The sequence below is a fragment of the Sylvia atricapilla genome, chromosome 2 (assembly GCF_009819655.1).
Source record: "Sylvia atricapilla isolate bSylAtr1 chromosome 2, bSylAtr1.pri, whole genome shotgun sequence".
NCBI classification, from domain to species: domain Eukaryota; kingdom Metazoa; phylum Chordata; class Aves; order Passeriformes; family Sylviidae; genus Sylvia; species Sylvia atricapilla.
In genome coordinates, this window is record NC_089141.1 from 46,012,992 (window position 1) to 46,026,641 (window position 13,650).

General features: G+C 45.3%; 1 protein-coding gene across 1 annotated transcript in view; it reads right to left on the reverse strand.

Annotated features, from left to right (window-relative positions):
* Nucleotides 1-13,022, reverse strand: part of FLT1 (fms related receptor tyrosine kinase 1) — a 109,267-nt gene extending 96,245 nt beyond the window's left edge. The window contains exon 1 of the mRNA XM_066313118.1: nt 12,720-13,022. Within this exon, the coding sequence (XP_066169215.1) occupies nt 12,720-12,780 (61 nt within the window). The 5' untranslated portion in view covers nt 12,781-13,022. The remainder of the gene's footprint in view (nt 1-12,719) is intronic.
* Nucleotides 13,023-13,650: the final 628 nt, after the last annotated feature.

The window sequence follows — 13,650 nt, forward strand, 5'->3', positions numbered from 1 at the left end:
AACACTGTTTACAAGCAGTCCAATGTGTATGAAAAAAACATCAGTGACGGTCTGCCAGAGGAAAGCATTGGGATCAAAGCCCAGCTGCTAGAGCTCCAACACTCAAACGAGTTGCTAGAGAGCAACATGTAGGTTTCTTCCTGTGTAAAACTGGTGGGAAAGTGGAAAAAGCCATGTGAGTGACAGGTGTTGACAACAAGACAGGAGAGCGAGTCTGTGGTGCCTGGTAACGCCTGCGGTGCTGAGCACTTAGCTTTGCTCGGCCCTGGCACTGCACCATGCCCAGGAGAAAAGCCAGTCCTGCAGCACCATGCCCACGTCTGACTCATGCTGAGACCAGGAGAGCAGCCCTTGGAATGTGGGCTGCTGCTGTTGTCAGTCTGCCACAGGTGACAAGCAAGAAACCACCATAAATGTTACAAGGTTATTCTCTTAATAACTTTACAGTGATATAAACAAAGATGCGAGCACCTTAAGATCTGTCTTTAATGAAGCATACAAAGCAAAGCAGCCTGGAAGTCTGTATGCCAGATCTTCCCCTGTTATTAAAATCAAAGAATTAATCAAAGAGTTATTAAAATCAAAGAAAAAACATAACAAAACCACCCACCTTTTCACCCCATCTCAGAGGCAAAAGAAACTCAAATATACTGGATACATACTCAAGCTTTTGCCCTTTTACACATTTTACCTATATCTAAAAGTACAGTATTTATAAATATTGTGTGGGGGATCTTAAAGAGTGCTTAGTGCTTGTCTAACTCTGCACCCACTGACACAAGCCATCACTGATTTCAAGTGCATTTCAGACACTTAACTCCAGTAGTTAATCATATTAACATTTGAGACTTAATGTCAGTGTATTTGGCAAGAGATACAAGTCTGGTTATATATTCATTTATTTAGTTTTTCACTGACAAAAAGCTGAGGTCTTATTTCAAGCCAATATTGTTGCTTTTACAAGTATGGCAGACAATGCTTTTACCAGCAAGATGCTATGTCTTGAAGAAAAATAGCTTTATTTGACATCCTATGTATTCATGGGTCATTAGCTCCCTTACGTTTTTAAATGCTTCAGAACTGATGCAGAGCACAAATGCAATAGAGTTTGACGTGTTTACCAGGAAAGAAAAAGGAAGGAGAATAGCAGGGAAATTCCTACTGTCAATATTTAGAAGCAGATTATGCCTTCTACGTACCTTCTGTGGGCATTTTACTTGACACTGCCTTTTCTGAAGGGTCATGGCTCAACAGGACACATTCACTTATCATTGTGCCTGTCACTAAGCGACCATCAGCAGCCTACCCTCACACTGACCTACATTGAGGGGTGCAACTTCTTTTCATGTGACAACAAGAGAACTAATTAATCCTGATAACTGAGGAATCTCCTTCCCTGGGGAAAGGGGTGATTTTTTCGGATGCATTTTATTTGTTATGGAAGGCTTATTAGACACAAGTAAAAGTCAGTCGATGGGGCTGCTTAATTAATGAGCAAATGTTAATTTAGATTGCAAAAGTTAGCTATTCTAAGTAAAGTAAGGTGAGGATAATTTTTTTTATGAAAGCAGAGAGCAATCTGTGATTTGCACAAGGGAAAAAACAAAGCTTTCTTTAATTGACTTCTGTCCCACAAAAAAAGCTGATCTTCTCCTGAATTAAATAAATTTTAAAAATCTAATTATCCAATAACCAAAAAACCCTCTGATCACAAGTCATGAAAAAAGATAAAATAAATGGACATGCATATATTTTTCCAATATGTTATATATCAAATTCTACAGACAAATTATTAACCACACATGCATGATGAACCTTCCATTGAATTCTGCTAAATCTTGGTTTCTTTTAAAAGCTATAGGTTTGCTAAACTCAAAATTGGGACCACGATCTTCGTTATTTTTCCCATTCCAATTTTCCCAGTTTCTACTTCTATATTTCTTTTCATACACAGAGAATTTCTGCTACCTTTGACTAAAGAAAGGAAATCCCAAAGATAGCACTAAGACTTAGTTAAAAAATTACAATATTTGAAGTTATTATAAATCTCCTTGAAGTTAACAGGTTTGATGACTTTCTAACATCTTTTCCATAATCTGGGACTGTTACTGTCTTACAGCCACTCCTGTTATCCTTAACATGGTGACTAATCCTTTTTTCACCTGCACAGTGAGAGGTTAAGGAGAGTGATCAGTTTATCTTTGCAACTTCAGTGTGTACGAAGAATCTGACCTTCTGGGTTTAAAGGGCCTGTGGTCAATAAAGTTATCCATCATGAAGTAATTGTTTCAGTCACTGTTGGCTTTGCCCATGTTTTACCCCTTGTGAAACATAACTGAGCCTTTGAGAATTTTACCATCAAATATAATATCCTCCTGATTCAAAAATTCTGCAAAAATGTGTTTTGTAAAGGACACTCCTGCATGTGAGAGGGCATGTTATTTCTTAGCAGGGTCTTCACCTCTCTGTTCTGCTTAAAACATTGGTGATTCCATTCAGATGCAGTCCAGAACTTTATTCTTGGTTATGAGCACTTCCCTGTGAGTCATTCCATGGAAGGGAATGGGAATACCCACATGTGTACAACTAACAAGCAATTGCAGAATCCAGATGAAATGCAAAGGAGCATGACAGTACCCAGTGGGTTGAACTTCAGTGCATCTCCAGTGAAAATGAGCTGACTCTCATCTGCAGCAGCACCTTAAACAGAACATGTCACTAGCTAGCCTCAAATGGAGTATATGACTTTATTCCATTTTGTAAGGAAACCTGGGATATCAGAAGTTTTCTTTATTTTAGAGCTATTCTTGACAAGCTTTTGTTTTACTGTGTCTTTAAAAGGTACTTCACAATCCATTCTGTAAGTAAATATAACTATTTTTTTGTCAAACAGTTGTACCTATCAATAATTGCGATTACATCATTACATCAATTCACTCTCTTAGAGAAGAAACAGGTACATAAAGAGAAAAAAAACTCACGGTCAACTCCTAAGAGTCACCTACAGTTTCAATTTACATCTATCTGACCATATGAAGAAGTCTTCACCAGCAGGTCCTTCTAGTTTAATCAACACTGAGATTCTCTTCAGCATTAATCCTTGCGTTTATAAAGACAGGAGAACTTTTAGGGAGAGTTGTCTTAAAATCTGCCTGGTGAATGGAAAAAAGAATTTTGTTTTCCTGTTTGCTGTTTGGCCTGATCCTGCTGCAGGACTAGAGGGAGAAGGGAGCACCCTGGATAATGAAGCTTTTTACTTATGTGAGTGCTGGTGGCTAGGGAGAACTGCTGGTAGGAGGAGACACTCTTCTATCCCCATGGCATCGATAGCCCCCATTGATGTTTCTGATGCTCAGGTACATGCAAAGAGGGCAGCACAGCCTGGTTCCTGCTCCCAGGGGTGAAAGCACCCTCTCCATTGCCTGTACTTAGAAACAGCCTGCAGGAAAGACCTACAGTGCCAAACCATGAGACCTGAGATCCAAAGTGGCATCTCCAGGTTTTTCAGATGCCATCTAAGTCCCCATTCTAAAGGAAACCTCACAGTCATCTAATTTCACAGCACTTCTCTGAAGTAAATCCAAACTTCACACCTGAAGCCTGAAGAAGAGAAACTAGGGCAGCTTAACTGTGAGAGAGCGAGGAGGTGTGACTTTGTCCCAAAGCTGACATTGACAATGGTCCAGATGAGCAAACTCATTACCTGAAGCAGCAAAATGTAACCATTATTTCTACTGAAGCAGAACTTTGCAGGTCAATTAAGAGCCATTGGGATTTACAAGTGTTAACAGACATAGGTCCCTGGACTCAGAGGTAGTTTTGTACTTGTTTCCTGTTGCTTCCTGTGCAAAGAGAGGAACCATTTGGGCTGGTACAACACTGGCAGACAGGAACACCCTCAGAGTAGAGGCAACAGCTTGTACAGTATCACTTCTTAAAAGAGCCATCACTTGCACATCTCTGTGGTGACTGAAACTTTCTTCTCTTTTGCATTCAAGACCAAGAAAACTGTTGGATGCTATTTACTTACTTATTACACACAGAGGCACAAAAATTATCAGTTCATCACTTCAGCCCTTTCAGGTCCAAAAGAGGCATCCCCTTAATCTAATTTGATGTTTTGCAACACATGCCAAGTGATTTCTGGATCAAATGCTTTAGTTTGGTCAATCTCAATTATAATTAAGGAATTTTAAGTACCATTAGGACATAACAGCCAGCCAAAAAAAAAAAAAAAAAAAAAGGTTATTGGCTGGCAAAGCTGAGCTACTCTACGATACACACCATAGTAGTCTGAACAGCATAAGGTTGGTAACAGTAGATTAAATGAGTTCTGGGCAGACTAAAGCCTTCACCATGACTCCAAGCTGTGGAACTAAAATCAGCCAGTATGGAAAATGGATGTGCAACTGCCCAAAACAGCCCTTCACAGGCATAGAAAGGTATTTGAACAAGTGTGTCCCTTCCTTTGTAGTTCTAGATCTCAGAGCAAGTTACAGCTTATTTACTCTCTGTATGCATTTGCTGTTCCTAGATGAGTACACACACTGATGTAAGATTAAATGTTATTGAGCCAAAGCAAAACACTCAGTTGCTAAAAAACCCCAATAGTTCTGACAATACTTCATTAGCACTTCTGAGCAGACACATTGTCATGCCAATATGGCCAACAGCTGCAAATGTAAACAAATATAGATTTCCCCAATAACTGCCAAACATTTTGCCAGTATTTGCCCTACCTATGTCAGGTTGGTTTTATAGAAGCTTGTGGTAAAGCCTTTCTAATAAGGAGCAGGGAAGGGTTGTTCATTTAAAAGCTTAAATGTAGAAATTAAACAAAGTGAAACTTCAGGCAGTTATTTGACATAAATCTAATTCTACTTACTACCAATTGAAATTATTGACATTTCCTATCATAGCTGGGCAACCAAGGCCATGTAGTTCCATGTTCTGTGTCCCACAAGACCCACTTGAAGGCACTTGCCTCACCAGCTCATCAGAAGCTTGAGCCCTGTTTGCCCTAAATTCACCAGGTAACTTCCATGCATGAGCACAAGCACTTTATACAATGCAAATGAAAAATAAATTTCAGTGTTTAACAGCTAGAGATCTGAGAGAAAAATAATCTTGGTTTCCTGTGGTATCCATCAAATTTTAATACCTCTAGAAATATAGGATCTGAAATGAGCATCTTGGCCAATATCTAGCCTGATGAAGGCGTTCATTTTATCAGCTATACAAGGAGGATATATTTACAGATAAGAAATAAAACCAGCAATAACCACAAACTTTTTCTTTTCCATTGAGCACACAGAGTTGAAAATGGATTTCCAAACGCATGGTCTGACACCTCCATTATGAGCCCTTGCAGGACCACTTTGGTAAACCACACCCAGAAGGCAAAATACACACATATATGTGATGTGCATTGAGAAAAGAAGAGAAATACCACAACTGAGTCTTCCTTAGTCTGGTCTTCACTCCAACAGAGTAAATGCCCAGCTTAAAAACAAAACAGGTCAGCTGAGGCTGGTAATACCAGAGCTAGGCTATAGAAACACTTTCACGGCCACATTCAGCACAAATCCATGTGGCTCTCACACCCCTCCACCTTGATGTACCTGTCCTGGCCCCTGCATGGAGATCCTGCTCAGGCCATTCAGATGAGAAGTGGTTGTGACTCCATCATCTGCCCAGCCAAAGGGATTCCATGTGATCAGCCAGTGACACTCCCCAGGAGTGTCATTTCATGCCTCTACACACAGCCTGTGCTGCTCACACAGTGTAGAGAGCCCCATTTGGACTATGCCTGTGAGTCATCAGATCTACCCACTGATGTGTCAGCAATCACAGTACCGCTGCTCTAATTTCACCCTGACAGATCCTAGCACATAATCATCAGTTCGATATTCTCCAGAAATTTTATCCCATTAATAAGTGAGTAGAAAAGTATCGATATGGTATAAAGAGAAAGCAAGTACACTAAAATTGACACAAAACCAACTTAGAATCCCTAGGAATTTAGAGTAAAGGTGTACATTTTCCTGGCCAAACTAAATTTCTTAACCAGTCTTATACTTAAAATTTGTAACAGATTACTTGGCAGGACATATGAAGCAATCTAATAGGACTGAATTGAAAGACTTTCATAAAGACAAACTGCCTATCTGCCAGTAGTCTACCTGCTCAGCCAGCAACACAGGGCTATCAAACTCATCTGGGGCAGTAGTAATCACTAAGCTGTAAGCACAGAAACAAATTAGGAACTATGTAAAAGAAAATGCAAAGCAAAGTTGAAGGAGTTAAACTTCGCTGAAGAGTGCTGGTTATTATCTCCAAAGCTCCATCTTTACAGCTGAACTGTCCTTAAGTGCTCCAAGACAAAAAGAAAAGTCAGGAAACCGACTTTCCATCCACCCCACTTAAACCTCTGAAGCAGAGTTATAAGTAAAGCCCCTGGGTTCAAACCAAGAGCAAGTAAATAATGCAGCACAAAATTTAAAATAGAGAGGTGAGAAGAACTTTATCAGTCTGTACAGAGGAGTCCCTTACAATGGCTTAGGAGCAAAATCCACTTTGCAGTTAAATGACATCTAAAGCACCAAGTCTAAAGAGGTAGATGCACGTGCAGAAATCTTCTGCCAAGATTGCCTATGGCTCAATTACATTGGGAAATTATAATCATTAATACCTATAAAACAGATTAGGATGATTGCCAATTGCAGCACAGCACGAGACAAAGAAAGGTGCCCCAAACACTTCCAGCACAACAGAACAAGAAAGTTCTCTGTATTACACAGTTTAATGTGATTTATTTCCACTATGTAATATCCACTTGCATAAACATAAACAATTACATTTTATTTTCCTTGAACCTCAATCCCATGGTTTCTTATGAAATAATACTGGATTTTAGATTATACTACAAAAAAAAAATTCCTCTCTTGAGAATTTTATCAGATAACTGTTTCCTGCAAGGTTTCTTGAACTCTTCCTGAAGATCAGATGCTGGACACCGCTAAAGACATTACATGAAGCTAAAAAAGCCCCCGTCTGATCCAGAATGGCAACTCTCACGCTTCTGTTAACATTAGTCTATGGTGATCCTGATGAGAGGTTTTTCCATAGAGGAATGACAATGGGAACAAAAGGGGTGAATTCCTTCACTCTGTGTCAAGGAAGAATCCCACAGGAAGGACGCTTAAGTGAGCTGTGTGAAATTGTGAAATTCCTCTCATGAAATGCCCTCACACTCATCCCTTGCTGCTCCCCACGCACTAAGCAGGGGGTCTGTTCCCAGAGCATAGGCTTCCTGAGAGAACATCTGAGGAGCAGAGACATCTGCTCAAAGGTCCCTGGCTCTCCAGGACCACCGTGCCCTGCCTGCTTCACCCGCTTCCAGGCATGGAGTCGAAATAATGGCACCACATTTCCACATCTTCAATCCACTGAAATCCTAGAAGTAGCTACCTTCTAGCCCCTTCCCCATCCTTCAGCTGCTCCAACAGCAAAGAGAACCTTGTTTCAAGGGCATAGCTCCAGAAGAAGGAGTTGTCTTGCACAAGTGCTTAGTGCCACATACCAACAACTGATGGAAAAGCAGCCCCACCACCCAGAAAAGTCATGCCAAGAGCAATCTGTGTGTCAACATCACACTGAATCATGCTCTAAATATGTTACAGGGGGTCTTTACATTGTGGATATCGATTTTGGTAATAAAAAATCAGCTGTCATTTGAGGGGAAGACAACAGAGAGAGTAAAACCAGCTCACCAAGAGCATGAACCTTTTGCTTCAGCAGTAACACAAGACAAACTAAAGTCAGACAAAGATGATTAGTGAATCTATTAACTATTGCACAAACATCTATAATGGTCTTGAACACACTGATGGTGCCAGATGGTGCCACAAGCTAAATCATACTCCTCTTCTTCTTTAGTCTGGCACATCTCTACGCACTGTGCCAACCGCACCAAAAAAAAAAAAAAAAAAAAAAAAAAAAAAAAAAATAAAACAAAAAAATGAATTAATGCATAAGAAACAGTTGTCTGCATTCCCTGTCAAAATTTCTCCATACATCTCAATTGCTCAGGGCTTCAGTTTCAGACAAAAGTACTTCTGTGATCTATAGTTTCAAATCTCTTTGCCCTCACTGTTGATTTCTCAGTCTGTTAGCACTTTGCTCGGCTCCACCATGAGTTCATTCTGCTGATATTATTCCACAGCTGGCTTTGGAGAGAGCACTAACGACTTTTTCACTTTTCCATCTCCTCCTTGCAGCATAGTTCTTTCTTTTAAACATCAGGATTTATGCAGTGCTGATCTCCAACCATAGGGGAATGAAACTGAACTTCTGCATCTCAGTAAGAGAAAACTGTGTGGGCACCTTCCTGACAATCACTGGACCAATTTTAGGATAAGCAGTATGCCATGATACATCAAGAAGTCAGACCATTCCCAGCTGAGGATGCTTGGGAAAGATTGCTTCCCAGTTGCAGTAAGGATGCAACACAAGGGCAAAGAGAGAAGAGCCAGGTTCTGTCTGCGGGTAGAATTCATGCTCAAATATATAGAGAAATGTTTCTCTACATTCTCACAAATATTGGTAGAGGGGAAAAAAAGAGACGATTGGAGGCAGAGATGAGATCTAAAGATGAGCAATGTCGTTGGAGGGAGCAGTTTGCTTCTGGAAGGTCTCGCACCAACAGGAGAGGAGAGACCTGTCTCCAAGAGCAGAGGTGACTGTGATTGGGCATTTCATGCAAAACCTACCCTTGCAGCAATCTTGCTTTCCATTCCCCCTGGGCCTGCAGCAGGAAGTCCCAAACCCTGACTCCGGGGGATTCAAAGGAACAATTCTCCTGGTGGGCTGAAGTCCCACCACAGCCCCTCTGAACACAGACTTCTGAAACACCGAACCTTCACCCTCATCTGCTGAGCTTCTTCCTTTCCCAATCTCAGTCAGACATGAAAACTAGCAAGCTGTTAAATAGTGTGCTAGAAGTTTCCAAACCACATTGAAGTGTAAGGACTTATCAACTGTCCTGCAAATCTGGACAATTTACTTTTGTCCTATACACCCACACAGTGTGAAAGGCTACTGGTTTCAGTCTTTGAAGTATCTGGCAAAAAATAGCTTGTTTGTTATTGTTTGGATGTAAAAAAAACCTCAACACCACCAAAAACCTCTCAAATCTCCTCCAAGGCAATTTTTTAGGGTTCTAAATATTCTGGGTGCTTCTGGGTATGAAGATCTTTACTACAGCAAAGGCCAAGTTCTGTGAATCTAGAAGATGCTAGCCCAGCCCAAAGGAGTTACTCCAGATTTACACCAGCTGTAGGAGGATGAAATCTAACTTTGTGCGGAGCCCATGGGCAAAACACCTGTCTGGTAAAACATCAGTTAGCTGGGTAAGTGATTTTCTTTAGCTATGTCAGAAAGTTTGATACTTTAACCCCATACACATTTTTTTTTTTTTAATATCTCTGTTATATAGCAGTGCCTAACTCTTCTCCTATGTGTGAATACAGTTTGGAATTTTTTAGGGAGCCTCATTTCTATGATGGTCCAGAAGAAGTGGGAAAGTCAGTTTTTCTCAACTTAGTTAATAATTCCAGCCCTCATCCTAGACTGGACTATTCTGTCTGTGTCGTTGCTTCAATAAGTACTCAATTCAAATTCAAACCTTAACATATTAACTTCCACCTGAACAGCACTTTCAGAGAAGTCAGGTTAGTTATTGCAAGAAATTAACCTCAGCACTGATTAGATGTAACCTGGAATTTCTTCCTTCTTTTTTTCCAGCTGGCCAATGAAATTGAAAAGTCCACTGGAGATTTTGATGTTCTAGTTACAACTGAAATGACTCAGATCACATAGTGGTGATCACAGATAAGACTATAATAGAGTCTATTTACCTTCTTGCAGCAAATTGTGAGGTACCACTTCTGTGTGGAAAGCCAGAAATACAGATGGAAATAAAGCTAAACCATCAGTTTATGTTTCTGGAAACATGGCACACAAGCCTTGATCCAGGTTGCACAGTCTGATGTTTTCAAAGTTTAAACACAGTCCTTCACAATCTCAAACGCTAGTGATTAAAAATTATAGTAATATAAAGTTGAGGACTGAGAGATTGAACTTAATATAGCAACCATATATTCGTGTTGATCATTATGTGTACAGTCATTAGCAAGCATATGCAATGCAATTTGTGGAATAAATAATTATGAGATATAAAGAAAACATATGTGAGTACTACGCAAAACCCAGAAAAAAGTATTGTTCTTTCCCAAGTTAACCAAAATATGAGTGTGCACAAGAGAGCTGAAGTGCCCAACACTCACATGTCAAATGAATTTCGTTTCCTTAATCTCATTTTTCAAATGAGGTCTCTCAAAGCTTGTAGGCTGCATGTTGGGGGAATTTTAAATTATTAAGTAGATTTTTATGAGCTGAAAGATCTCCTTCTGTCTCCTCCTTGTGAAGGTCTTTTTAGGTTCTTTCTGAAGCACTGACTATTTCTGAAAATCTCCTCTACAACCTGTCAGTAAATGGAAACTCAGCAGGCACCTGCTGAGACTGAATTACAAGACAGGACCAGTAATAAACTGCATTTCATCAAGAGCACTGGAAAGAGCAGGTGCTGGGCAGCCTGAGTAAGAAATGTAGGTAAAGAAGGAGAGTGAAATGGGAGGAAAAGCACAGAGAGATGTATGGCACAAAACATCCCATCACTTCAACAATAACTTTCAAACTCTCCATGCAAACGCGACTAATTGAGAGTTCTGCTAGTGGCCCAGAAAAAGCATGATTGGCCTGCTTGAGATATCCAAACAAAGCTGTGCAAGAATGCTTTTCTAGAAAATAAACAAAAAAGCAATAAATCCAATGAGTCTGAAAACATTTAAATTCTGATTTGAGCACAATCTCTCGTACATGGGGAGGATATGAATTTCCAGCAAAATGATTGTAAGGGCATTCAGCCAAACTAGAGAAGCAACTTTCCAATGCCTACAGCACCTGAGCCGACCATTGGGGTGTTTGCCCCCAGCACCCAGAGCCCCAGGTTGTCCCCTAAGCAAGCCAAGCTTTTCCCACTGGGATTAGCCTATGATACACATGAACAGGAAGGTGAACCAGGGTCTTTCTCACAGCCCCTGGCTCACAGAGCCCACCCCTCTCCCTGGGCAGTGGGCTTGCCATAGTCTGCACAATGGAAAACCTTTCCGACAGGAAAGAGGAAGCCAGTCCCCCAGCAGCGCTGCTCACTGCAGGAGCCCATGCAGGAGCAGGACGCCGAAGTTCAAACTCAAGCTGTGAAGGAAGCCTGGCAAGGATCTGAATCCACATTTCCTGTATCCAGGGTGGGTGTCTCATGCCTGTGCCTATTTCATCCTGGGCATAAGAACCTCCGAGACAGAGACAAATAATGTGGGGAAATTAGCACCTTCCTGGGGAAAAGAAAGAGGAAAAAAAAAAAAAAAAAGTAGAAGAATACCTATATATCTGTATCAAAGCTGATGAATCAGCACTTCCCGAGCAGGAAAACGTCTCGTCGGAGTGGCCCCGCCAGCTCTCCTCCCGAGCAGCCTCAGGCAGCGGGACCGCTCCCCTGGGCTCAGCGGCGCGGAGCAAACCGAGCCCCCGGACACCGGCGAGGGGCAGCGTGGCCGCGACGGCTGTCCCGCGGGGAGCTCGGCTTTTCGCTTCCCCACCAGGGGTTTGTTCTCGCTCGTCGCCGGCCGCCAGCCCCTTTCTGCTGAGCGCCGTCCCAGCAGGAGCGGTCGTGCGCGCTGCCCGGGGCGGGACGCGGGGAGCCCGTGCGCGGACAGGCTCCGGGACCGCCGATCCGCCCCTCTCCGCGGGCATCCCCGCGGGCCAGCGGCCCTGCCGAGCCATGAGCCCACGCGGGACCGGCCTTTGCCCGGCCACCACGCACTCTTACTCCCAGGTGACCCGCCACGCAACGCTGGGACGCACTGCCCGCCACGGCGCTCCGGCACAGGGGGACTGGCTCTTGGCTCAAAGTAAAGTAAAACTCAATTTAGAACGTCAAATCTGCAATGATCCATCCCCATCACTGCCGGATGCGGGCACCGGAGAGCAGCTCCATCCCACTCTCCTGTAGGACCCGGCAGCCAGCCCCGCAGGGAGCGCCACCGGTGCCCCGCCGACCTGCTCGGGCGGGAGGCAGCAGGACCTCGATTTTTTACGAAGAAAAGGTACGCCTTTGCCGCTTCATGGGCACAACTGGGACACTTGAAAACAAAGTGCGGAGGAAAGAAGCGTGCCCTGCAGCCAAGACATGCTCCCTTTCCGTGATGCATCGGTTCGGACAACTCCCGATGATGTATGTACTGCGGTCCCCTGTGCCCAGGCTCGCCACCACTGCCTTGCCTGGAAGAGGAGAAGCACCTCGGCTACCGGGGCACGCCGATGGGGATCCGGAGCACAACGACCGCTCCGTTTCTCCGCTCCCTGGGGACGCGGCGTTTCTCCGTTCCCTGGAAAGCAGGGATCCCTTTCCCGGCCCTGCCCAGAGGAGAGGGCGAAGGGGAGTCAGGTGCCCGCCGGCTCCAGCCGACAGGCGGGGTGAGGCGGGACCGGTCAGGGGCGCGGGAGGCGCAGCCGACGAGGCACATCACTGTGGGCTCTTCACAGAGAGCTCGCCGCAGAACGGGGTCTGACTGGGGCAGCGCGTACCAGCGGTCCCTTACCTGCGAGCAGGAGGGCGGCTCCCAGCAGCAGCACGATCCCTGAGAACAGCTGGCGCGGCATGGTCCTGCCTGCGGGAACGCAGGGCTTTTCCCCTGCCGACGGCGGCGAGGCAGGAGCAGGGGCGCCGGCTGGGCTCCGTGGGGCTCTCCTCGGTCCCGGGCGCTTCCCGCGGTGGCGGAGATAACGGCAAAGCGAGGCGCGGAATCCGCATCCAGCAGCCCCCGAATCCTACCCGCCCGCCCCGGCCCGGCCCGACCTGCGGAAAGGGAGTATCCGCTGCGGGCCGCCCTGCCAGCCTCGGCTCCCACGGGCATCAGATACTCGCCAGCCCCAGCCTCGCTGATTTATAACTTCTCCACCCCTCGCCGCGCACCCCTCCACCCCCCCCGCCCACATCCTCCGCCGGGAGCACGCCCTCCCCGGGACGCAGCCCCCGCCCGCTGTCCCTCCCGCCCGTCGGCGGGCACGGTGTCGCTGCCCCGCGGGTCTCCCGCTCCCGGCCGCTCCCGGCCCTCAGGGAGCCCGGCCGTGCCCGTCCCGCTGGAGCCCGGCTCCGAGCCGCTTCCAGCCGCCGCGGCCGCAGCGCTGCCGGGGTGGGCAGCGGGACTCGTCCCTCGCAGTCGCCCCGCTCCCCTGGGGAGGGCGTGCAGCGGACTTGCGATTCCTGGACCAAATGCTGTGCGGTGGGGTCCCTGATGGCCTCCGCAGGAAAACCTCGACAGCGCGGCGTCCCGTCACCGGCTGCAGGGCCGGGGCCATTTACAGCTGCTCCCCGGCCGCCGGGCGCGATGCTCGGAGAGCCCAAATGCGCTGCCCGTGGCCCAGGGTTTCGGGGTTCCGCTCCCAGCCTTCCTTTGGGGAGAGGGAGCGGCGAGGCAGACCGCTCTGTGCGGGACCTGACCCAGGCCAGCTCGGGTCCCCAGCCAGCAG